General features: G+C 32.4%; 1 protein-coding gene across 3 annotated transcripts; it reads left to right on the forward strand.

Moving 5' to 3' along the window:
• On the forward strand, nt 1–9,782 carry LOC139513609 (ADP-ribosylation factor 2). Of its 3 annotated transcripts, none has more exons than XM_071302266.1 (5): nt 1–173; nt 2,645–2,846; nt 4,007–4,117; nt 6,123–6,247; nt 8,200–9,782. In XM_071302266.1, the coding sequence occupies exons 2-5, from the start codon at nt 2,699–2,701 to the stop codon at nt 8,359–8,361; spliced, it is 546 nt and encodes a 181-aa protein (XP_071158367.1). In that variant the 5' UTR covers nt 1–173; nt 2,645–2,698; the 3' UTR covers nt 8,362–9,782. The 3 variants fall into 3 exon arrangements, with proteins under 3 accessions (XP_071158367.1, XP_071158368.1, XP_071158369.1); XM_071302267.1 differs by having other exon boundaries at nt 7–160; XM_071302268.1 differs by having other exon boundaries at nt 40–621; nt 1,185–2,846.
• The last annotated feature ends 16,401 nt before the right edge of the window (nt 9,783–26,183 follow it).

A 26,183-nucleotide genomic window follows, 5' to 3' on the forward strand; every position in this document is an offset into this window, starting at 1 on the left:
TTGACCAATTGTTATAACCCAAATGCGGGATATTGACGTGGCATGTGCAACGAAATATTCTCCACGTCCGCCATTTTACATTGTTTTGACAGGTCTTAGATACGAAATCAAGCATATATTGTCACTAAAACTCTTTCATTGCAACAGTTTGGGCAGACAGGTACATTAAACAGGTTTGTTGATGAAAATTATATATTTATGTACAATATAACTTTAATATCACAGAAAAACTAAAGAAAATGTGAACTTCCGGTTTATAAAGGAAAAAATTAACGAAGTGACATTTAGTAAGTTTATTTGTTAAGAGACAATTCTAAGCTGGGACTTACTTTTTAATCGAAATACTAACAGTGCAAGTATAAAGGTTGTTTTTGTGAAACAATTTGTCGAAGTGGCAATATTAAACATTGATAACATAAAATTCTACTATCCTCCGCCCATCAACATTTTTGTTAAATTAGAGGTTACCGGCTTCAAAGTAACAACTTTAGAGTTGACAGAAATTAGAACCTGTTTGAAGACAAGGTTAAAAATCTGTTCCTATTATTTCCTTTCATAAAAATCATTTAAAACTCTCCTGATAGACTTTCAGCATCTCCAGCATGTTTGTTCCTGTTTATAGTCGCCGTCAGCTGAAATTCGTAGCGGTTATCGGTAAAAATCATTTGAACTACCAATCGCGTTCACTCGAGATATACTTTTTCACATTTCATTCATAAATCGTAAAAAGAAAAACCACTACTGACCTACCTTTTAAGTGATCACACTGTAATAATCCTGACCTTCACATTTTCCAGAATATTTTCCATTGTAATTCCGCCATCTTCGTTTCTATGAGGATAATTTGTTTACATACGACATTCGACACTGTACGCAGTTTCCTGAAATGTTCCTTTCATTGATGTGATAAGGTTTCCTGCGCTTTATGCAAATTTTATGAAATTGAACTCCACGGAAACACTTCTGGTAAAAACAATGGCTGATTCCACCATTCAAAATTGTCTATGAAAAAGTGAAGGTCAGGATTATTACAGTGCAATCACTTATAAGGTAGGTCAGTAGTGGTTTTTCTTTTTGCGATATATGAATGGAATGTGAAAAACTATATCTCGAGTGAACGCGATTGATAGTTTAGATTATTTTTACCGATAACCGCTACGAATTTCAGCTGACGGCGACTATAGATTAAAATCAGTCAATTTTTGCTACAATATTAGAATTATTAAGGTGTGTACACAGTTGGCTGTTCACCGATTGCATTTGCTTTAAACATGTTAAAGGAAATTATTTGTGAGACAGAAGTTTATCAATAATACAGAAACCAGTGAAGGTTGAGAAAAGTGATCAATCTTAAATCTTGTAGGAGGGCTTGAGAGTGGGTCTCATTGGGTGTAAAAGTGACGCGGGATTGCCGATTTTTTGTAAGCATTACAGGTGACAGTCAAATTATAATTTGTGAAGTGAAAACAGGAAACGAAGTCTAGCGGGACATGGGAAGAGAATTGCATACATACATAGTGTGAGCGGGATATGGTAATCTGACAAAACAGTAAGCGGGATCCTGGATCAGAACCCCCCAATGAGACCCCCTTTAGATTGGATCAAACAAATCCTGAAATATTGGCTATAAATTGACTGCAGAATATTTTTTTTGTGAATATTAAGAAGGCAAAGGGAACTTTTTTTTTATGAATCAACTAGCCTGGTTGGTTTAACATGATTCGTTTAGGGGAGGCTCTGAGGCTGTCATACAAGTTTTAGACATGATGTAAAACTTTCCTTGAAGATATTATTGCTTTTATTGATAGATACATGTATGACCTTATTTGAGACAGGTTTTGTCTGTTTTAAATGACTTCTTCCTTTTTTAACACTTTAAATGTTAAATGTGATTTGTTACAACATTTTATACATGAACACTCTTCTGTCATTTCTTATAACCATGACTACATGTCAGATGCGGAACTGTAAACATCACATATTATTTAGTGGTATGATTGCAAATGTTGTACATGTTTCATCAGATGTAATATTTAACAGTTGTATTTTTGTATTAGCAATATTATCTGGAAAAAATAATGGACAGGGACTGTAGGAAGCAAAATTTTTCCATTTCAAGATCGAAATAATTGTTATACTGTACATGTACATAGTACAACAGTTCAATAGTTGCGGGAATACAGAGTAGACTTTTGAAGTACATGTGTATTTGTTCATGACACAAGAGCACCATCTTACATTGTGTCTTAAGAAGATTTTAAGTATAACCAGTAAAAATGTAAATCTTTATAGGATCTACTGTACACAATTATGTCTTTACTACAACTTTTGATTCTAATTAATGAGTATTTTTCAACCATTTTAGTGTTTGTCAAGTATCTCATGTACATTTTATATGTACATAGGTACAATGTACATGTAACGATATATTTACAGTCGAGCAATGTCCTTTTGATATTTATGACAGTAATATCAGTGTTCTCCCCAGGGCTTTTTAACATCATGGTGATGTGATGCTATTATCTTAAATGTGATGCAATGATCAGAAGTGGTTTTCTTATAGATTTTGTAATGCATGTTATGGATGTGATGCTAAAATTTTCAGAATTAAGATGGTAATTTCATAATGACATTTGTATTACAGTTAACACAGCATTGGAAATCTATATAGACGCTTTAATATAAATAATTCATCAACATGGGGTCAGTTTTTGGAAAACTTTTCTCTTCGTTATTTGGTAAAAAGGAAATGAGAATATTAATGGTAGGATTGGATGCTGCTGGTAAAACTACTATCCTTTACAAGTTGAAGTTAGGAGAAATTGTAACAACTATACCAACTATAGGTAAGAATAGCATTCATGCAAATGAATCCTTAAATATTTCCAAGAATTTTATGTCCTTATCAATACCAATGTAGTGAGAAATGTTCTGTCACTTCTGTGACTGTGTCCTATACTATAATTGTATTTTGTCAATTTGCTAACATTGTTTTTGTGATGTGTGCTCAAATCTACATGTATGTTGTGTACATGTACAGCACACACAGGGTTCAACATTAACTCATTAAACCTTTTGGCCATAGGGCAAGTGATAATGATGTTCCTCTCTTGTCTTTGGTTGATACAAACTAGTATTGGTATGCATTAATTTTGTGAAAGAAGACTGACGATAGACATATTTTTTACTCTCAGAAAACCCTCTCCAAATAAATGACTGCAGCTGACCATACTGAAAGAGCATATTTAATTGGTTCATATGCTTATTTCACCCTAAATTTCATATTTGTATAATATATAAAACTAAGCAGTATTGTTAAAGGTGATTAAGGTTTTTGTCTCCATCTGTGACAAAAGTCCAAGAATTTGAGATATATGTACATGTATATCTTATAATATAAGCTGACCTTATTTCATGGATCAATGATGAAGGTTTTGTTTAAGCAGTCAAGTCCATACATTTTGTTGTACCTCAGATCACAGTGTAATGAATTGTATAACATGTGAAAAATTTGCAGTGACAGACCTAGATAAAAAATGTATTTTTTGTAACAGAATCTTGAAGTTTTAAGTTCAATTCTGTACTTGCTCATGAACAATAAGAACAGCATCTACGGGAATTAAGGAGAGGAAAGCACTTTCTTGTCTAACATACAAATGTATGTAAAAGATGGCATGACAATAAAAGTAAACATCTATCATTTATGTAATTTAGTGTTTGTCAAATGAATGTCATTTTTGCAGGACCAGTAGATTTTTCAGTCCATTGGTCAGACTGGCCAGTTAATAAAAAAGCTTAAATTCGACCCCTGCATCTTGACTTGCTGATTAAAATTGACCAACATATTTTTATGGTTCATTGGTTTATAATTATTTGTCAGAATTGGTCTGTGTGTCAGATACTTTAACCAATATATTGTAGGTCAACTTTATTAAGGTGTATGGAATGATTGCATGAAGTTTTATTTTTAAAATCTATGTATAATATAAAAGTGTATATTTTTCAGGTTTTAATGTAGAAACGGTAGAATATAAGAATATAAGTTTTACAGTGTGGGATGTAGGTGGGCAGGACAAAATCAGACCTTTATGGAGACATTATTTCCAAAATACACAAGGTATGTACAACTAACGTGTGAATAAGATATCATTTGGGATGACATTAAAAAGTAAATAGGTTTCAGCTCATACAATTTTGTGTGAATTAAAATATGATATCCCTAAAATATGAAAAATTATCCCCCTTTTTTATTCCTACTTTTTATACGACCGCAAATATTTTTTAAAATTTGGTCATATATTGGTTTCATGTCCTCGTCTGCGTTTTATTCAGCGTTGTCCGAAGACGGATTGTTTAAGAAATAATTCTTTCATGCCATGCTCAATGCTCATTTTAACATTGGTAGGCATTATATTTGTCAATATCTTAATACCGAGCGTTGGCCATTTTGATTTGATGAACCAAAAACCTTATAGAAAATCAACAGTTTAACAATAAAAAATAAGAACAGAAACATTCAAACTTTCTTTTAGAAATGTTTTTATTTAATTTCCTAGCGAGCAACACTAACAAAAGTGTCAAATTTTATCTCCGTTGTTGTTATAAATGCATCTGACGTTGCAATTTCGATTGTGACGTCAATCACGTGCAGCCCATGTTTTATTGGAATTAGAACATGGCTTTGTATCCAAACCTGAAGAAGAACGTCATATTAGAATTCCGGATAATAACTTTTGTAAAAAGAAATTAATAAAAGTTTAACACAATGTTTATAACCACAAAAGAAAGCTTGGGATTGATTTTGTGTGTTATGGTCCCAAAGGTTTAGGAATTAGGGGCTCAAAGGGGCCAAAACAGCATTTATCTACTTTCAGGATAAAAAGTTGTGTATTAGTATTTCAATTGTTTTGAAATTATAGCACAGTGTTTAATACCATAAATAGAAGGTTGGGATTTATTTTAAGGGGTTATTGGGCAAACAGTCTAGGAATTGAGAGTCAAAAAGGGTTCAAAAACAAGCATTTTTCTAGTTTCAAGACAATAACTTTTGTGTAACTGTATGGATCTCTCTGACATTGTACCACAATTTTCCATATAACACAGGGAAGGCTGGGATATAGTTTGGGGTTTATTTTCCCGAATAAGTAGGAATAAGGAGCCAAAAAGAAGCACTTTTCTAGTTTACAGACAGTAACTTCTGTTTAAGTGTATGGATCTCTATAAATATGTTCATGAAGGTTCAATACCACTTAAGGAAGTTTGGGATTGATGTTGGGGTTTATATGGTCCCAATAGTTTAGGAATTGGGGGCAATAAATAATAATATTTGTAGTTGTTAAACAATAAGTTATGTTTAAGTGTATGAATCTCTTTGAATTTAAACCACAAGTTTCCATACCATGAAGGGATGGTTAGTATTGAATTTGGGAGGTTATGGCTCAAAGTGTTTAGGTATTAGGGGCAAAAAAGGGGAAAAGCTAGATATTTCTGGTCAATGGACAATTAATATAGGACAATTTAAAAGCAGTGTAAGGGAGGTAATTCTAAAACATTTAACATACAATGTTGGGTATTTTTGGATTTATCTCCCTTACACTACTTGTATATTATGTATAAAGAAATGTCAGGTTTCAAACTAGTTGCGCAAAAAAAGGGGGGGGGGGGTGGTAGTTGTGTTCAATTTTTTTTTCTTCAAATTTTTGAAAAGTTAAAAGAAGAAATCTTTAATTGCACAATATTGCGCAATAGATTTGTAAGATCTTGACATTTGTTTTGTGTCAGAAACTCGTATAAGGTCAAAAATTTGGTCGCAATCCAAATTCAGGGCTGTATCAACTATCAAGCTTGAATGTTGTGTCAATACTTGCCCCAACTGTTCAGGGTCAACCTCTGTGGTCGTATAAAGCTGCACCCTGCAGAGCACCTGGTTGTATGTGCTACTACAAGCTAACATTTGGTAGTTGTTTGTTAGCTTAACATCTGCAGGCATTATCTACATGTACACAAACATGCAATTTCAGATCACTAATTTACGGTAAATCAATTTAAATGTGTGCAAGAAAATCGATATATAATTGCAAAAAAATCAGAATGAATTGAACCCTGTTTTTTTCTTCTTTCAGGTTTGATATTTGTAGTAGATAGTAATGACAGGGAAAGAATTAATGAAGCTAGGGAAGAATTACACAGAATGTTACAAGAAGATGAACTTAGGGATGCTGTTTTATTAGTCTTCTGTAACAAACAGGTGGGTAATATTCAAAGGTAGAGGTACAGGGCTTTCCATTGAAATTGAAGTAGAAGGCTGAATTAAAATTATAGGCGGCTGTAACATGCGTTCGGCGAAGCCGGACGTCCACCAAGCTGTAAGCTTGGTGCCTTACGGCAGGGGGTCTGGGGGCCGCTTAAGGCCCCCAGAAGCTCTGCCATAAATATAGCAAAATCCTGCATTCTCGCAATCTCCTGGCACCTAATTTCATCTTTCAAATGACCATTTTTTATGTATGAAATTAAAGAAAAAAAAAAATCTCAAAGAATTTTTTTTTTTTATGTTAAAGTTTTTTATTTTCATTTATTTATGCTTAAAATTCATTTACTTTTAGAAAAGATTTATTTATATAATAATCCGGTTTGTTAAAAGTCTTGATCGATTTATTTTGCAGAACTACGTGCATTTGTAAACAAATGACCCCCTTTTCTCTCTAAAGACTGTTACGCGTAACTAAAATCATACAATTATTTTTCAAGCATTGACAGAAAATTGATATATCCTCTGATTTTCTCTTTTTTGTAAACTGTTCAATAAGTCGGATACATAAATCATTTGGAAATGTTATTTATTTGAGGTCGAGTCGACAATATTCTACTTTCGTTTTTGACCTTGATTCTCTGAACACCACGTGGGCTTTGAAAAATGAACTTCAAAAGATACTGTTTTCCAGATTCTGAACAATATGATCTACTACACTTTCTTTAATTTGACTGATATTATTCCATAACATAAGATTGTCATCCTATCTGATTGTCTTCACGTTTTAAAAGTTAAAAAGGCCAACGAGTTAATGACCCTCGGAACGTCTCTATTGTTTTCATTCAATGACCAATGGAATGTCTCTCTTGTTATCTTTGAAAAGAAACGATGCATTCTGACTTTAAATAGACAACCAATCAGTGACCTGAATTCATGTGAACTATATTTAGCCCAAGGTAAATAAACACTGACTTTTCATCCTTGTTTATCGTGACCGCGACTTTGCGAAAATACGTCTCTCGGCTGCCTGTAAACATTTGAAAAAGATATTATTTTCTTTTTGAATTTATATTTTTGTCAGTGAAGTAGCCGGCACTTGAAGCCACCGCAAACGGCGGATTTCCGCCGGCTACCGGCTTCAATGGAAAGCCCTGGAGGTATTATCCTCTTAGTTATGCAGACATTGTATAAAGAAGCTTTAATGTCGACCTTGATTTTCAGTAAAATTCCCCAATGTCACCTCTTAATCAAAATAAATACCCAGACAGGGATGCCGATTATACAATATAGATCAAGAATTTAAAGGGGAAAAAAACAGATTTTGTAATGTTTAGTTCTGCATTGTTGTTGATGAGTTTGCTGCGGCCACCATTATATATTTTCTAAACACTATTATAGTCCACTCTCATCATATCATAGAAATATTTTAAGATCCTTTTAGATTAATCAAACAATTACCAGAAGTTTGACAAAGGGACACAACTCTTGTTTAGCTTTGTAAGGTAAAAAAAAATCCATATAAAGGTCAGAATCAATAATTTTGTCTGATATTGATATATATATTATATATATCTGAATGTGATTGTCGTTGTAAATGGTCCATTTAACAATTACCGATTGGATTCTGTTATTACACACTTTTTAAACAAAATACTTCCCTTTGTCAATCATAGACTGGTTCCATACCAAACAAAATTGGCTTTTGCTAATGCAAAGCCCGATGAATTGAAAGTCATGTTTTGGCGGTTTAACTAATTTTTCATGAAAAATAATTTCTGATGTCAAAAGTATTTAGCTTGACAACAAATTTATGTAATTAAAAGATCTGAAGACCTTGAAGATAACTCACATTACGCACAGGTAAATTTGTTTTTTAGCTCACCTGACCTGAAAGGTCTTGTTGAAATACAAAGGATCATTTAAATATCATAATAACATTTTTTCTTCAGGATTTACCTAATGCAATGAATGCTGCCGAAGTGACAGATAAACTAGGTCTCCATAGTCTGCGTCAACGTGGATGGTACATCCAGGCAACCTGTGCTACAAGTGGTGACGGACTATATGAAGGACTTGATTGGTTATCAAATACACTCAAAAAAAATATGTAAAATGAACAGTCGGGAATAATATAATTTATTATCAGTTTTTGTTGAGGATAAAATAATAAGTATGTTTCAAGGTGTTTTTATGGACAGAATTGTTTTGATGAAGGGTCACTAAGAATCTTGTTTTTATCACTTATCAATATTCTACTAGAACCAACTGAAATATTTTTCAGCCTCAAAGATTTAACATTCCAAGGAATATTGGTGTTGGCCCTTACTTTTCAGTGTTCCTAATTGTACTGAAAAGTTTTTCAGGATGCCCTTTCACTTACTATTAAAATGTTGTTTGCTACTTTGATTTGGTTTTATCAAATATTAAATATTTCTCACACAGCAAATATGTACAAGAACATAATAAAATACAGGACACTAAGATAAAGGAAATCCAATGATTTGTTATTGCTAGTGGATATAATTCTTAACAAACAATTGTTGGATGTGTGCAATTTTTCCTCATGTACATTATCATTCAGCAAAAAACAAAACATATGTTTATTTTATCTGGAGATAGTCAAATGATAGTATTTGTGAACAAAATCTTTCATGTTCTGGACCTGAAGTGTTAAACATGTACATACTGTATTGTGACATTATTCACTAAGTTTTGAAATTGATTTATATTGTATTATTCATTTATTTATCATTTTGTTTTTGTTTTCATTTTACAAGTGGATGAATGATGTATGTTAATACACAACTGTATTAAAGTGAAACTATTTATCCCTTATATTTCATATAATTTGCTTAATCCATTTGGGAATATTTTCTTTCAACTTATTAATTAGATAAATTGTTAAAAAGTCAAAATATTTTTTGTAAAGGTTATATGAATTAAGAACATAGCATGCATTTAATTTCTAATTTGATGTAAAACTTTGAACTCTATGTTAACATTTTTACAAAGGATGGATTGAATATACTGCCATTGTTCCCATTAAATGTTTAGAACTGTAAATGGAAATACAATTTGATTGATAGCCTCACTTCCATCAAGCACCTGTCTAGTTGAGAATATACACTGAAGAATTCAAATAATAGACGTCAATATCAGACGAGAATATACACTGAAGAATTCAAATAATAGACATCAATATCAGACCAGATACAATTGTATTTAAAAATTGAATTGTCATTTTGAGTATGTTCTAATAAAGATGTCTTCTAATTTAGCCTATATTAATCTACAATGTTAATAACACTGCTTGTCATGAAGCTGTAATGATGAGATTTTCTGATGGGAGTTTTGTATATTTATCTAGTGAATGTGATGTAGAATTAGTGGTGTTTCCACCACAGTCATCAATGGTGGATATTTCACTGATCAGATATGTAATATCCATGAAACTTCTACTAATATCACGGTAGAAATCTCATAGATATGTTAACTGTTTATGTATTTTGTAGAAAATAAACATGGATACCAATACAGACATTTATATTAAATTTTATGGCCATCCTACAGCATTGGCCAGTCATTAGTGTAAATGGTATTATACTGCCACACTTCTCATGCAAATATTATTTAAATCATTTCTCTTGAAAATGTGACGCCCAAATATTCTGTTCCCTTCCTCAACCAACATATTTTGCTACTTAAACTTTCTTCCACCTAAATAAGTTGAAGTTTGTGATAAAAAGAAGACATTTTTCACCAATGGAAGATGTTGATATATCTGGTGTAAAAGTAAATAGTAATGAAATTATTTCTGTCATTTAAACAGTACATGTATATAGATATAAGAAGATGTGTTATGAATGCCAATGAGACAACTCTCCATCCGAGTCGCAATTTGTATGTCTATATTTGGGACAAAATGTAAAATATTTGACCTATATCCCTGGTGTATAAGCTTGAGAATACACCAGCTCTGGTATACTGTTTTACCTGTTTGATCGTGAATAAACAATAGCTGACTGAAAGAATACACCAGCTCTGGTATACTGTTTTACCTGTTTGATCGTGAATAAACAATAGCTGACTGAAATTTGTTATCATGCTTTATATACTGAAAATTCCTGTTTGTCAATCTGTCCCTTAAAATTTGTGTGACAATTTTCTGAGTAGCATCAAGTAATATCGTCTTGAAATTTCTTATTAAGCTTCACATCATTATTTGATACTAGAAGACTGTTTCATTAAATTTTGTGTTGACATAATTAACATTACTGATACAAGATTTCAGGTTAGACTTCATCCCTTGTTCATTTACCCAGACTGAAAACTGATTTTAAAAAGTAGTATTAAACGAATACAGTACTGTGATATCTTTATTAACCATAAAAGTAAACCTTGTAGAACATTTGTGGTTCACCTGTACCAGCGAAATCCACAATAGTTGTTCTCAAACAAATCATAATGAATCCACAGTATCTAAAAGAGAGCAAATGATGTAGATGTAAGTAACTAAAGGTCAAAGGGCCTGCAGCCTTCAACAATGAGTTGGTCATAAACTAAGTTTTTATTGACAATTCACTTGGAAACTCAACCTATACCCTCACGACACTTACCAAAGAGGAAATCCTGGATATTCATATGTCTGTTATATGTTCCTTTGGAATTTCAACCAAAGATGGAAGAACTGGATCTTCCATCACTGTATTGGATACCTAAGCTACATTAGTGTCCTTACAAACAACGGTATATTTCTGGGTCTTTCAAGTGCTCCACTAAACTTCTTTCTAAATTATTAATATCTATTTTATCAGCAAACAAAGCTGGGCTCCAAAGTTATTGTGAAACTGCCTATTCTAGAGGTGGCATGAATCGGATGTGAATATTATAAAAATCCAAATATCTTTTAGAGAACATACTATCTAAGACTTTCTCATCTTGCCATAGTATTAAAACATTTTGACTTTCCTACACTATACACAAGTATTACCCATTCCAAACTAAAAGACAAAATGAAAAGAGTTGGTATTACTTTGTTTCATTTAAAAAAAAATGACGAAAGTAGATACAAGTATCTTGTCTTGGGGAGGGATAAATCCTATTTTGTAAAAAAACTAAATTATAATCCTGGTACCTTTGATAACTATTGTAAAGAATCACACCGATTCAAACAAAAAATTATCTTAAACTGACATTATCAAGATGCTTGATTTCTTGATTGACAACATATTTGTTACGTTTTGAGGACATGTTTTTCAACAGACTGTTAGAATTCCAATGGGAACCAATTGTGCCCCTCTTCTTGCCGACTTGTTTCTTTATTATTATGGGGCTGACCTCAAAAGGAACTTCTTAGGAAGATAGATAAGAAGTTAGCAATATCCTTTATCTTTACGTTCCGCTATATAGATGATGTTCTCTCACTAAATAATACACAATTTGGTGACTTATGTTGAACGAACCATCCCATCGAACTGGAGAAAAAGGATACTACTGATACAGTTAAGTCTGCGTCATATCTTGAATACATCTAGAATAGTTATCAAAGGTACCAGAATTATCATTTACTGTGGATTCATTATTATTCGTTGGATACCAATTTTCGTGGATTTCGTGGAAATAGATGAACCACGAAATTAAATGTTAAACGAATACCAAATTATCTACAGGCTTGTATACAGATTTCGCCAAAACCACGAAATTAAATATCAACAAAAATGTAAGTTTTCCTCACTCCACGAAAATTGGTACCCACGAAAATAAATGAATCAACAGTAGTACGCCAGACGCGCGTTTCGTCTACATAAGACTCATCAGTGACACTCATAGAAATTGACAATGAGGGTCGGTTGAAAACAAAAGAAATGATTTCAGCTTCCCAATAGAGAACTTTACATTTCTATGTAGCAACATTCCAGCAGCGCCTGCATACGGAGTAACAACTTCAATATTAATACGATATGCACGGGCTTGTATTTCCTATAATGATTTCCTTGATAGAGGATTGCTGCTCACAAGGAAGTTATTAAACCAAGAGTTCCAAATGGTAAAGTTGAAATCATTCCTTCGTAAATTTTATGAACGCCATCACGAGTTGGTTGACCGTTATGGAATAACCGTTTCACAGATGTTATCAGATATGATATGTTGCTTATGTCGTACCTACCCTCTCCTTTTCATGAATGTGACCTACCGAATTAGACTATTTACCGAAATTTGTAATAGCATAGGCAACACGACATGTGTAGCAGGATCTGCTTATCTTACCGGAGCACATGAGATCATCCCCCTCCCCACTTTTCGGTGGGTTTCGTGTTGCTTAGTCTTTAGTTTTCTATGTTATGTCTTCTAAACTATTATTTGTCTGTTTGTCTTATTATTTTTAGCCATGGCGTTGTCAGTTTATTTTCAATCTATGAGTTTGACTATCCCCTGCTGGTATCTTTCGTCTCTTTTTTAAATTCAATTTGTCTACCCTACAATTCAGCAGCAGTGGCTTAATTTAAGTTAAACTATTGTGTGCAGTTACTTCGTCATCTTTCATTTATGAGTTGTGCGATAATTAGATTGGTTATAAGTTTATTTTGCAAGGTCAACATGTCCGTCAGGTTCCATCTGACCTCAATCTCATTTTATGGATCAACATTGCTGTCCATCAGATTGCCGACTATAAGGTGTACATATCTGTATGGCAGGGTTCAACTAAATTTGACCTCATTATTAAGTTTACTGGTAATAGGTCAACAGACTGATTGGAAGTTGTATTTGTCTGTCTGGCTTGGTTTATCTTACCTTATCTATATATTGTGGCTATGTATGTGATGTTTGTCGCATTTCCCCGGGAAAGATCAAATAGTAGCTTCCGGAAAATTGTTATCAATCTTCTTGTTAGTATGCTACACTGTGTGAGATAGTTTTCAGTTTCATTTCTTATCAACTTCCGTTTTCTGAATTAACCGAATACATGCTAACACATGATGGCCATTGATGTAACTTTTGTTATACTTTTCTACGGACCTACAAATATGAGCGCCATAAATAAAGGCAACAGTAGTATACCGCTGTTAGAAATTCATAAATCGATTGAGAAAAAAACAAATCCGGTGTCAAACTGAAACTGAAGAAACACATCAAATCCTTGCAGTCAATCAAGGGGTGCGTCTAAATTGGCGGAATCTCGAGTACATACATCAAATATAAAAGAAGAACTACAACACAACAATAACACAACACTAAAATGTAACACACAGAGAAACGAACTATAATATAGCAATGGTCACTTTCCAAACTTGGTACAGGACATTTTAAGAAATAAACTCAACATGGATACCAGGATTGAACTTTTATATTTTCGCCAGACGCGCGTTTCGTCTACAAAAGACTCATCAGTGATGCTCGATTAAAAAAAAGTGGGTTGAATCTGGTTTTGCGGCTAGCCAAACCTCGCGCTTTTATGACAATGTTAAATATAATATTAAAATGACATTACATGACAGGATTACAGTACAAATAAATGCAAGAACATTCAGGACAAATAAATCCACAAATAAACATTATAATAGGACATTTCGACAGTCTAATAGTTATCAAATGTACCAGGCTGATAATTTAATACACCATACGTGCATTTCGTCTATGTAAGACTCACCAGTGACGCTATAATCAAAAAATTAAAGAAAGCCAAACATAAAATTTGTTTTCAGGCTTCATGTGAACATGCTTTGCCGTATACAGCGTTTCAGACCCAATTTTCTAGTTCAAATTTCTGTTTTTTCAAATACTTCAAAAGTGGGGGTATCATGAGCGAGCAACCGGTCTACAATAGTAGAGGGTCATTATGCTTTTCTGTTCTGTGCATCAGTCCGTCAATCTTGTATAGGGCTGGAGCTTTGGTATGGGATATGTTCAAGGTTTGATTAAGGTTAGGTTAAAGTTTTGGTTGAGTATAGTTTTTTGGGCATATCAATTGAAAAAAAGTTACCATATTCTATTATTATGCCTTAGAGGGGCCCCGCTCCTGTCATGTATCAGTGATTCCTAAATAATCAATCAAATTTTTCCACTACTAAGGCCGGGTTCGCTAGGCTCCCATCTAAAGCCGCTTCTGCTCATTTGTTCAACAAGGTAACAGAAGAAACTAAGAAAAATTATCAACACAACCTAACTGCTAGCAGTTACTTACATGCAAGCTTCAGCCCTAATTTAACTGATCGAAAGATTATGCCTTTATCATATATAAATTAACCTCAATCCTTCCCGTTTGGAGTTTAGTATCATGCCATCAAGATTATATGAGAATAACATAACCTGTATCTTGCCGACAACTTGCTTTAGAATAAATATGTTTGTTTCAAATTCAAAGACTATGAGCGAATCAATGTTTTTCTTTAAATGCCATCTTTAATCACTTGACAACAGTATCGTTACTATATTCCTTATGTATATCATAATATTCAGTAATAAAGTAGAACTGACCAATAATACATTTCAAACTTAAATAGTCATCCCCGAAAACCTGTCCTGGCACTTAATTTTATTTGAAATTGAAATATAATTGCTTTTATCACTTCCGTTTTAATGACATAAAAGGAGGAGATATAATTAGAGCTGCGCAAGACCAGCATGTGTATAGTCAAGGTTGTTCTACACATAGATTCTTGTCAAATAATATATGAGCAAGAGCTTAATTTCAACGAGATAGTTTACATACACTGATATAAAACAAAAAACACATATATGGGTTATCAAGTAAAATCTTCAATTCATGATGAGTTTATATACTATATAATATTACTGCTAAATACTTTTGTCTGCGACTGTTGTAATCTTATAAATGAAATACTGCAAATAACACTATATGAATGATGTTATTTATCAATATTTACAAGTCAAGACAAGACAATTTAGGCACATGTAAATTGCGACAAAACGATATCAATTTTACGTCAACAAATACAAAACTAAACATTTGCAAGCATGTCAGACTGTAAATAAATGACTAATATGATACATCACATCTAAAATTATCATACAATAGGTTGAGCATAGTAAATACCTCGAAATGCAAAGTGAATAAAACTTATGTTTGAATTACTAGTATCTTGAAAGTTGCCAACTTGTTCTTAACATATCTATTCAAAATTCCGAAGAAAGGTATACAACCGTCTTAGATTTTATTGAGATCGATATAAGTGTAGTATGTAGGTATATTTCATTCCTTTACTATCTTCATTTGAACATATACACTGTTGCAATTTCTTCAGTCGTTTAATTTTTTAAATCTTTGAAAAATAGTGAAATTTTCTATTATTTTAGTTTTCATCAATCAGTATTGAGTTATTCCGCTTTGTACAATCATTTATAACTTTGAAAAGTTAAACATAACATTGATAAGACAGTTGAACTGATTAAAATGAAGCGTCGCATTTTTGACTGAGAGCATGTTCAATTCTCACAAAATGTAACAACAACATTTATACATACTTTAACAAAGTACACACATCTTTACCAAAATCATATTGTTGAGTAAAACAATAGTGGAATGGCAAATTGTAAGATTGTCACACACAATTTAATGACAATATGTGTGTTGTCAACTTATTCAAAAACACTTGAAACATAACAAAAAGATTGACAAAGATGAAATACAGTTACTTGCAATGTTATATGGAATCAATTTAAGCTATCGTGGCATCCTGTCTAAAGTTGATGATTTTTTTAGTGCACAAGCGAAAAAAGCAAACTATGTAGAACTTCAAAGAAGTATCGAATAAAATGCGTAATGCAATTCAAACCTTCTTGAAACCTAACTTTATCATTTATGCAACATCAACATTCTACAGATCGATCTGAAACATTTAAAACAGTGACAATTTCAGTGATAGAACATGAACGTTTTATCTGGAACTGTTGATTGAGAAAATTCAACTTATAACCTCTAATTAGTTATCAAAGGTACCAGGATTATAATTTAATACGCCAGTTTCGTCTTCATAAGACTCATCAGTGACGCTCAAATCTAAATAGTTATAAAGGCAAACATGTACAAACTTGAAGAGCAATGAGGACCCAAAATTCCAAAAAGTTGTGCCAATTACGGGTAAGGTTATCTATTCCTGGGACAAAAATTCTCTGTGTTACCAAAAACAGGAATGTCTAGGTCTTGAATGTAATAATTAATTATTACGTATTCATATCTGAAGATGAGGTTTTATTCAATAAAGTTATTTTGCCATGAAATGTCTTTTACATACCTGCTCAAGGTGCTTAACCTTTAGACATGATATTCTAGTAATGTCATTCTAGGTCATTGCAACAATGTATTAAGAATCTGGTTCGCAAGAAGGCAAACATGGTTTGCTCTCGGTTTTTTTTCGAGGGACCTCTTCAGTAGATTTCCATTCACAACTTTGTTTATACGTATCCGTACGGGCAGTGGAAACCAGCTTGCAATAACAACTGTGTATGCAACCAACAGAAATCAACTTATACCAAATTTTTTTCATGTGAAGGGTCTAATGGTTGTAGAAATTAATAAATTCACCGAGCAATATTGGAAGAAGACGACGATGAAAACGATGACTTATGTCGGAGTTTTCGAAATTGTCATGCTCTTTGGTTGTTAAAATACCCCATACTGATTTCTGATAGGTCCATTTGTATTTAAGTAAGGCAAAGGCATATAAAACCTAAAAAGTTCACAGAGATATAATATACGCTGAAACTGTAGTCCATCATTAAACTCATTTGATTCGATTGCTTTGTGAAATATTTGTGACTGGCAATAAATATACATCAAAGCAAAAACCAAATTGACTTCGATTCTTTATTAACAAGCCGTAAAATTCAGAAATATATCTTTAGAAGTTCATGCGATTAAAAAAAAATGAATTTAGAGTCGGTTGTTCCATTTTCTATTTTCTTATTGTTGCTAGTCTGAATTCTCTTTAAAAGGTGCATTTGGTGGTTTATTCTTTTTTTTTACATTCAATTGAAAAAGAAGTGTCACAGTTTACTTCATGATACATTTCTTCTTTAGTAACAATTCAGATATTATTTTGAGACTTTTTATAACCTATTGTGAAATAAATTGACAATGGTGAAAAACTCAATCACTAAAAAGTTATCAAAGGTACCAGGATTATAATTTAGTACGCCAGACGCGCGTTTCGTCTACATAAGACTCATCAGTGACGCTCATATCAAAATATTAATAAAGCCAAACAAGTACAAAGTTGAAGAGCATTGAGGATCCAAAATTCCAAAAAGTTATGACAAATACGGCTAAGGTAATCCTTAGTATTTTGAAAATATCAAAATTTTGTAAACAGGAAATTTATAAAAATGACCACATTATTGATATTCATGTCAACACCGAAGTGTTGACTACTGGGCTGGTGATACCCTCGGGGACGAAACGTCCACCAGCAGTGACCTTTGACCTAAAATTTAAAAAAAATTGCACCATATTTCAAATCTACGACCAGGCAAAATTTAAAGAATAAACATTTCTCTTTCCAAAAAGTCATAATTTAGCCTGCAGGTAGGGTGGTCCATTAAAGTTGAAAATTCGTTGGTCACTCCACTAATATTTAATTGAGATGGATTTAGTGTGATATGTAGGTTTCACCCCTTTTATATCTTCATTTGATTGTGAGTACATAAAGATTAAAGGAAAATGTTGACTTTTTTAAATTAGTTTTTAATTTCTTCAGTCGTATACTTTTAGGTTATAATCTACCATTAGCTCTTTTGGGACCAGTCGAAAATGTATAGTATTCAGAAACAAAAACATGGCAGATTTTGATTGGGTGGAGTATGCCACAAATAATTTTTTTCCCCTGAAACCTTATTGATTCTTGGTTGTAGCAATGACAAAATTTTTCTTCCTGTTGTTGAATGCATAAAATTTACTGTTATTTTTGTGCGAGATTGACGGTCACCCTTGACAACTGTAAATTACACCTAGAAAAGCAACGCGACCATATCATTTTTTTATGAAATATGTTACCACAATAAATATTCTTTATTTTAAAAAAGGTTTTATAATAAAAATCAACTCAATAAAATCAGTACAGCAAGAAACATTACTATTGTCGGCAATGGAAAAATCAATTGTTTTTTAAATTCTATAAATCTTGGAAATTTTCCATTATTTTGGTTTGCATCAATCAATATTGAGTTATTCCGCTTTGTACAATCATTAATGTCTTTGAAAATTCGACAACACACTGGTAAAACATTTATTTGAATCTAAAAAAGCAGTATTTAAAAACTGATTATAACGAGGCACCGTATATTTGGATACCTAATTGTTACAGAGAACATGTTCAATTTTCACAAAATCTTACAGCAGTTGTAGATACCAATCTGTAAAAAATAAATTAATTTTAACCTAATCATTTAGTCACCAATAACTTTGAAAATTCAACCTTAAAATGTTTATTATGAGGCGTTTTTTTATACACAATCGTTACCCATCTAGAGAGCATATTCAAGTCCAACAAAATGTAACAACATTTGTACATACAAATAAAAAAAAATAATACACTCATCTTAATTCTAATCAGTTTTTTACTAAAAACATACAACGGCATGGCATATTCTAAGATTGTTGCATACAATTTAATAACGATCTATGTTGTAATTTTATTCGAAAATAATATTACCATCAGACATAGAAAATCTGGACAAAGATGAAATACAGCTACTTGCAATGTTATAACAAATCAATTTAAGCTATCGTGGCAGGTTATCATTGACATTGGTATGTTTATAACTAAAATTGACTGTTTACAAAACTTTGAATTTTTGAATTTATACTAAGGCTTTTCAGGAATAGATTACCTTAGCTGTATTTGGCAAAACCTTTTGGAATTTTTGGTCCTCAATGCCTTTCAACTTCGTACTTTATTTGGCCTTTTTAGCATTTTTGATTTGAGCGTCACTGATGAGTCTTTTATAGACGAAACGCGCGTCTGGCGTAAATATAAATGTTCAATACTGTTATCTATGATGAGTTTATTTATCATGTCTGAAATTGATGAAAAAAAATCCTATAGTGAACAAGCGATCAAAACAAAATATGTAAAACTTAAAGAAATTAAAATAGGAATTTGTTGACTAAAGTATACAAGGATACTAAATCGATAGGCACACAATTTATTCATAAACTATAATACCAATAGTTTATCAATTAGTCCTAGTATACCTAATAAAATGTATACTGTTTCTCAAACTTTCTTTACACATTAATTTATTATTTATGCCACATCAATACACTGCCGATCGAACAGAAAACCATCAATACAGTAACATAGAATAAATACAAAATAAAGGTCATTTAGTAAACATGCTACGAAATATCTGTGATAGAACATGAACATGTCCTCTGGAATGGCTGATTGAGACAATTAAACTTAAGGAGGCTCGCGGGTACAAAAATGTCAGCAAAAAATTAAACATTTGTTTTTTTTTCATTTCAAATCTTATCTATCACACTATTAGTAATTATTTTATGATATGGTACAAAAATCAACCAAAAACATCGATTCGGTTTGGCCCCAGATGACTTTTAAAATGTTCATATCATTGCAAAACCTCCAAATTATCTCCCTTTGATGCAAAATGCCATTTTTTGGCGTTGAAATTGAAATATTATTTTAACTCATCAGCAACCTATATTTTTTATTGTTGTTTTCAAATAAGCTGTACATAAATTTATTTTATTACATAGATTTTATATAGCGCCTATCTAATAAACATAATACTCTAAGCGCTTTTAACATATAAAATTGAAGAAAAATATATATCACAATGCATACAATAATAGCAAATATATATATGAACATAAAATGAAACAGAAATTAAATAGAATAATGACGTAAGTTAAAAGCATCGAAAGGGGAAATATATATCACAATGAATACCATAAAAACATACTAGAATATAACAGTCAACCAAATATTAAATAAAATAATGATGAAAATTATAAGTATTTACATTCCCTGCGGTATATACACAGGTAAAACCTATAAAAATTTACATAAACTTAATTTTCATAAATTTTAAGCGATTTCTGTTATTTAGTTCCTTTTTATTTCGATATTACCTCTATTTCTCCTATCAGTTCAACAGAAAAAAGGACATTAACAAAAAGGTATGCTTCTTTCGGAGGCAGATTGTGAGGTTAAATGAACGGTGACCCCATTTTTTTATTTCGTTTTTCTATTAAGTATATGATTAAGTTCATTTATAGAAAATATACTGACATCCTATATTTAAAAAAATTGATTTATACCCGCGAGCCCCTTAAGAAATCCAGAAACTCTTGACAGTTCATAACTAATTCTTACGTATTCATATCTTATCCCGAATTTTTCAACGGCAATTTTCAAAGCGCTTAAACAATTCCAGTGCACCGTTACGATTCAAAAATGATGTAATGGTATGGAAAAACCTTGCAGCTGAGTAACTATTAACAAAAACATGCTACATTTGAGAAAAATGACTGGAAAGATTTTACCTATATCTGCCGTCGCCATATTGGGATAGTCGTAATTCCAGTTACGATTATCTCTTTAAAACCAGTGATAATTCATGCACGTTTGGTACGATAACAAATCATCAACTTCTAGTAATACAATTAGTAGGTTCTGCAATGTGGATATGGCATATTGGATAGGGGATATCTTCACTGACAATTGGTACGTTCCCCTATTATTTATTAAAGGAGGGAACGTGATCATAACCTTTATTTCAAAACTATATACGGAACGTAAAAGACAGGACATACCCTAACTGAATGGTATTATGCAACCATTCCTTAGAAATGTGATCCATGGCTTATCTCCCTTAGACTATTAGCAACAAGTACTTCTTAGAAAAACCAACCAGATGTTATAAGTATTTCAAAATAAAAGTGGATGTTGATATTCATACAAGATAAATACAACATTAAAAAAGGGAGTCTTGTTCGACTACGGCATGTGCTACGCATGTTCGAAACTCAGTTTAAAAGTAGAGGAGTCGGAAATGAAATTGTGTAAGGATGGTCCATTGTTTTTTATATCTATGATGACAGTACAAGATTATAGTGTCAAATTGATACTGTTTCTGTGATTGAGATCAATCTTATTCAATCAAATTGATACTGTTTCTGTGATTGAGATCAATCTTATTCAATCAAATTGATACTGTTTCTGTGATTGAGATCAATCTTATTCAATCAAATACTCGAATTGGTTGAAAAGTGTTACTGCAACGACTGCGATCCATGCAAACATCATGTGGTGTGCCGATGCTTTCCAAAGCGTTGCATTGTTTCGATAGTTACTTCCTGTTTTGTGGTTTATAAAAAATAGATACAGACAAATTGTTACTATGCTTGACTTATGTCGTATTTTCAATGTTTTATTTAAGCAATGCATGAGGAATTAAGTGGTATTCATAAGAGAATATATTGAGAATATCATATCCACAGGCGCTTGAGTACAGGATTTGGATATACTTTTGATCATTAATTGCTGTGAAAATTTAGTTTTCTAATTTTATACCAAACCCTTTACACTACTATGCCTATCTTGTCGTGTTTTCGGTTGATTTATGTACATAAGATGAACGAAAAACAAATACTTGTATTCAAACAACAACAAACGACAACTACAGTATTACAGTCTCCTAACTTAATTGAAACATGAACATGCATACAGAATGTGGCGGAGTTAAACATGTTAGCGGGATCTCAACCTTCACCCTAACCTGGGACAGTGGTGTAACAATACACCATAAGTACAAACTATAAAAATCAGTTGAAACGGCTTAAAACTCATCAGATACACATAGATATACATCATACAAAAACTCAGAGCGGACGTTGACGGGTTCTTGTACATTCCAACAACAAAAAGACACTAAGTACAGATCTGAGAGTACTCGTCAGTTACTGAATGCTAGTTAAAATCCACTAACAACTCATAAAAATAATTACGCATCTAAGACCTAGTCTTTCAGACTGTAAATAGATGGCCAATATAATACTTCACAACTGAAATTATCCAAAAGTAAACCCTCGAACTGAAACGAGAATAAAATTTATGTTTATACTATTCAGGAAGATGCCAACTTGTTATTAACATATTTATACATTATGCTAAAGAAACGTCCACAGTTTTGTCAAAACTGGCAAATTACAACACAATAAGAGACGTGTTAGATTTAATTGAGGTGGATTTTAGTGTAATATGTAGGTATATTCCATGCCTTAAATATCTTCATTTGATTGTAAGTACATAAAGATTAGAAAAAAAATCGACTGTTTTTTTTTTTCAATTGGTGTGTAATTTCTTCAGTCGTATAAATACAGTAAAATTTTCCATTATTTTGGTTTTCATCAATCAATATTGAGTTATTCCGCTTTGCACAATCATTAATAACTTAAAATATAAAAATATAAAAATATTCACTCAATCATCTTAACCCTAATCATTTTGTTGACTAAAAACCTAAAACGGCAACGTATATTGTAATATTGTTGCATACAATTTAATAACAACATTTGTGTGTTGTGATTTAATTAAAAAACACTATAACCATCAGACATACAAAATCTTGACAAAGATGAACTATAGCTACTTTCAATGTTACATTGAATCAGTTTAAGTTATCGTAGCATCATGTCTGAAATTGGTGAAACAAATCCTTAAGTAATCAAGCGAACAAAGCAAAATATGTGTATCTGTATGAGATTAAAATAGGAATGTCTTGACAATAATATACAAAGATACAAAAATGATGGGTACACTATTCATTCATGAATTATGATACCAATAGTTTAGCTAATACGTCCGTGTGTACCGGATAAAAGAATAATACAATTAAAACTTTCTTGAAAAAAATACAAATTGAAGGTCAATTGGTAAAACATGCTACGAAGTGATATAACATGAAAATTTCCTTTGAAATTGTTCATTGAAACAAAATCAACTTAAGAACTCCAGAAACTCTTGGCACGCCATAAATAATTCTTACGTATTCATATGTGAAGATGAGACTTTATTCAACAAAATGATTTTACTATAAAATGTCTTTAAAATACTTACTCAAGGTGCTTAACCTTTAAACATGACATACAAGTAAAGTCATTATAGGTCATTACAACACAACTATTTATAATTCGTAATAACATTACCGTTAAGAGAGGTTAATACGAACCGAAGATGAAAACCTTTTCATAAATTGGACAAACAAACATTGACCTATAGAAACCAGAAAATCGACAACGAAAAAATGCAAACAATACAGAACCGAATCAATATGGTTGTTTTATGTACCCTTTCTTACTTAGTATTCTAATGATCGAGATTAAAAGGATGAGGGTTGAAATATATAACTAACAAATATTACTTCCCAACATGTTCATGTTTCTATTCTGGATCAATTATTGTGCATTCAGTTCGGGAAAAAATTAACAATAAATAAAAAAAAGTAGGTTTTGCAATATGAAGAGGGCATGCTGGATTGGGGATATCTTCGATGGACAAAAGTTACGATCCGATCCCCTATTCTTTACAAAAGGAGTGAATATGATATGATGGATAGAGGAAGGCATTCCTCATTTCAACAGTTAATATACGGACCCCTGAAAGAGTGGCTTCATAGGTTTTCAAAAACACACTCCCTTTCCGAGGGAACGGATTAGACTTCCAAATTCTGATCTGACGTGACTGCGTATTCATACACCCCGCACAGTTAAAAATACACCTCCTTTAGTTTTAATGCCGGATGAGAAATGTGCAAGGATGACCATATTTCTATACTCCGGTCAATCATCGAGGGATAAAAACAGTTAGATTAAAGTCAATATCACGCAATGTTGAACCACCAGTAAATGGACTTGTTTTTAATTGTGTTTTGTTTTTTTGCTTAAACATTAAAGTGTTTTGTTTTTTGTCTCGGCTTAAACTGTGTATCCAACTGTTTTAAGAAATGCTATTTCATTGAATTTTATGACTGATTATACTCATGTTAAAACTAAATATAGAAAGAGGAAAAGACAACATTGCAGTTTAATTAAAGATAGACTAAATGGTATAATACAACCATTCCTCGGAAATGGTTCCATGTCTTATCTCCCTTTGACTATTAGCAACAAGCATTTTCAATTTTTGATATACTTTTAAAAAAAATCCAGATATTATATGCACTTCAAAATCAACGTGGCTGTGGCGTGTAATATTCATATTAGATAAAAACAATATTTAAAAGAGACGCAGATTAATTCATTTACAATAGTGTTTTGACAATATAGGAAACGTAAAGAAATGTGTAAGAGTATGATGTATAAAATTGTTCTGTCCGCACCAATAACGCCATTAACATTATAACCATCTATGTTTGCAAGGACAGTTATTACGGACCTGTACATAGATTTGAATTGTCATACCGAAAAAAGGGAAACTGAATCTTCTTCTATTGCTACTTGCGCTACACCGGCGGACAAAAACAGTTTCTCAGTAGAAGGAGGCGGAAATAAAATCTTAAAAGGATGGTTCATTGTGGTAGACTCATTTTATTTTAATGACGACAATACAACATTAGAATGTCAAATTGATAATGTTTTTGTGATATAGATCAATCTTCATCAATTAAATATTCGAATTGGTTGAACAGTTTTACTGCAACGACTACGATGTGCATGTAAACATCTTGTGGCAAACCAAGGCATTCCAAAGTATTGCATTGATTCGATAGTTACTTACTTTTTTCGTCGTTGAAGATTAAGACGAATTATTACTATACTTGTCTTCCTGTATTTTCATTGTTGTTCGAGCTGTTATTTGAATACCACATGAGGCGTTCAGTGGTATTCATAAAATAGTACATTTTAGGAATGTTATATCCACAGGCGCTTGAGTATATGATTTGGATACACTTTTGTTCATTAACTGCATTGACTATTCAGCGGGATTTTCTCGCTGTGTTGAAGACCCATTAATGACCTTCGGTTGATTTCTGCTCTTTGGTCCGGTTGTTGTCTCTTTGACACATTCCCCATTTCCATTCTCAATTTAATTTGTATTTTGGTCATAACTTAAAAGAAATTTCTTTACATCTCATAAGTAAATTGTACATTACAGTTTTAAGTCTTATGGACTTATAAAGAATAACACAATATAAATTAGTTTCGTCCAATACGTCTTTCTAGATTCACAAGAAACGCCTACACAAAAAAAATGAAAGCCAAATATGAGTAAAGACTGAATTACTTTAGGAACACGTTTTATATGACGTCACGAAAAGTTTATGTGGATTGCTATACGTCGGTGAATGGAAGGCTAAACAAACGTATGGGTGGGCATAGATCAGACATCAACCTGAATGGAAGGCTAAACAAACGTATGGGTGGGCATAGATCAGACATCAACCTGAATGGAAGGCTAAACAAACGCATGGGTGGGCATAGATCAGACATCAACCTGAATGGAAGGCTAAACAAACGTATGGGTGGGCATAGATCAGGCATCAACCTGAATGGAAGGCTAAACAAACGTATGGGTGGGCATAGATCAGACATCAACCTGAATGAAGGCTAAACAAACGTATGGGTGGGCATAGATCAGACATCAACCTGAATGGAAGGCTAAACAAACGTATGGGTGGGCATAGATCAGACATCAACCGGAATGGAAGGCTTAACAAACGTATGGGTGGGCATAGATCAGACATCAACCTGAATGGAAGGCTAAACAAACGTATAGGTGGGCATAGAGCAGACATCAACCTGAATGGAAGCGGCAATCTTGCATTATGGAAAAAAATATACCACAGGACTAACTATTCTCATCTTGCAACACCTCTCCGTAGACAAAAAGTGGACAACTGGATTTGACAATTGGGAACTGCGACACCATATATGGTTGCAATGACGACGTAG

This window comes from Mytilus edulis, chromosome 2 (genome assembly GCF_963676685.1).
Source record: "Mytilus edulis chromosome 2, xbMytEdul2.2, whole genome shotgun sequence".
Classification (NCBI taxonomy): Eukaryota; Metazoa; Mollusca; class Bivalvia; order Mytilida; family Mytilidae; genus Mytilus; species Mytilus edulis.

Coding starts and splice junctions, on each gene's coding strand:
- LOC139513609 (XM_071302266.1), top strand. CDS start 2,699: ATGGGGTCAGTTTTTGGAAAACTTTTCTCTTCGTTATTTGGTAAAAAG. Junction 2,847..4,006: donor AACAACTATACCAACTATAG/GTAAGAATAGCA, acceptor TATATTTTTCAG/GTTTTAATGTAGAAACGGTA. Junction 6,248..8,199: donor TAGTCTTCTGTAACAAACAG/GTGGGTAATATT, acceptor TTTTTTCTTCAG/GATTTACCTAATGCAATGAA.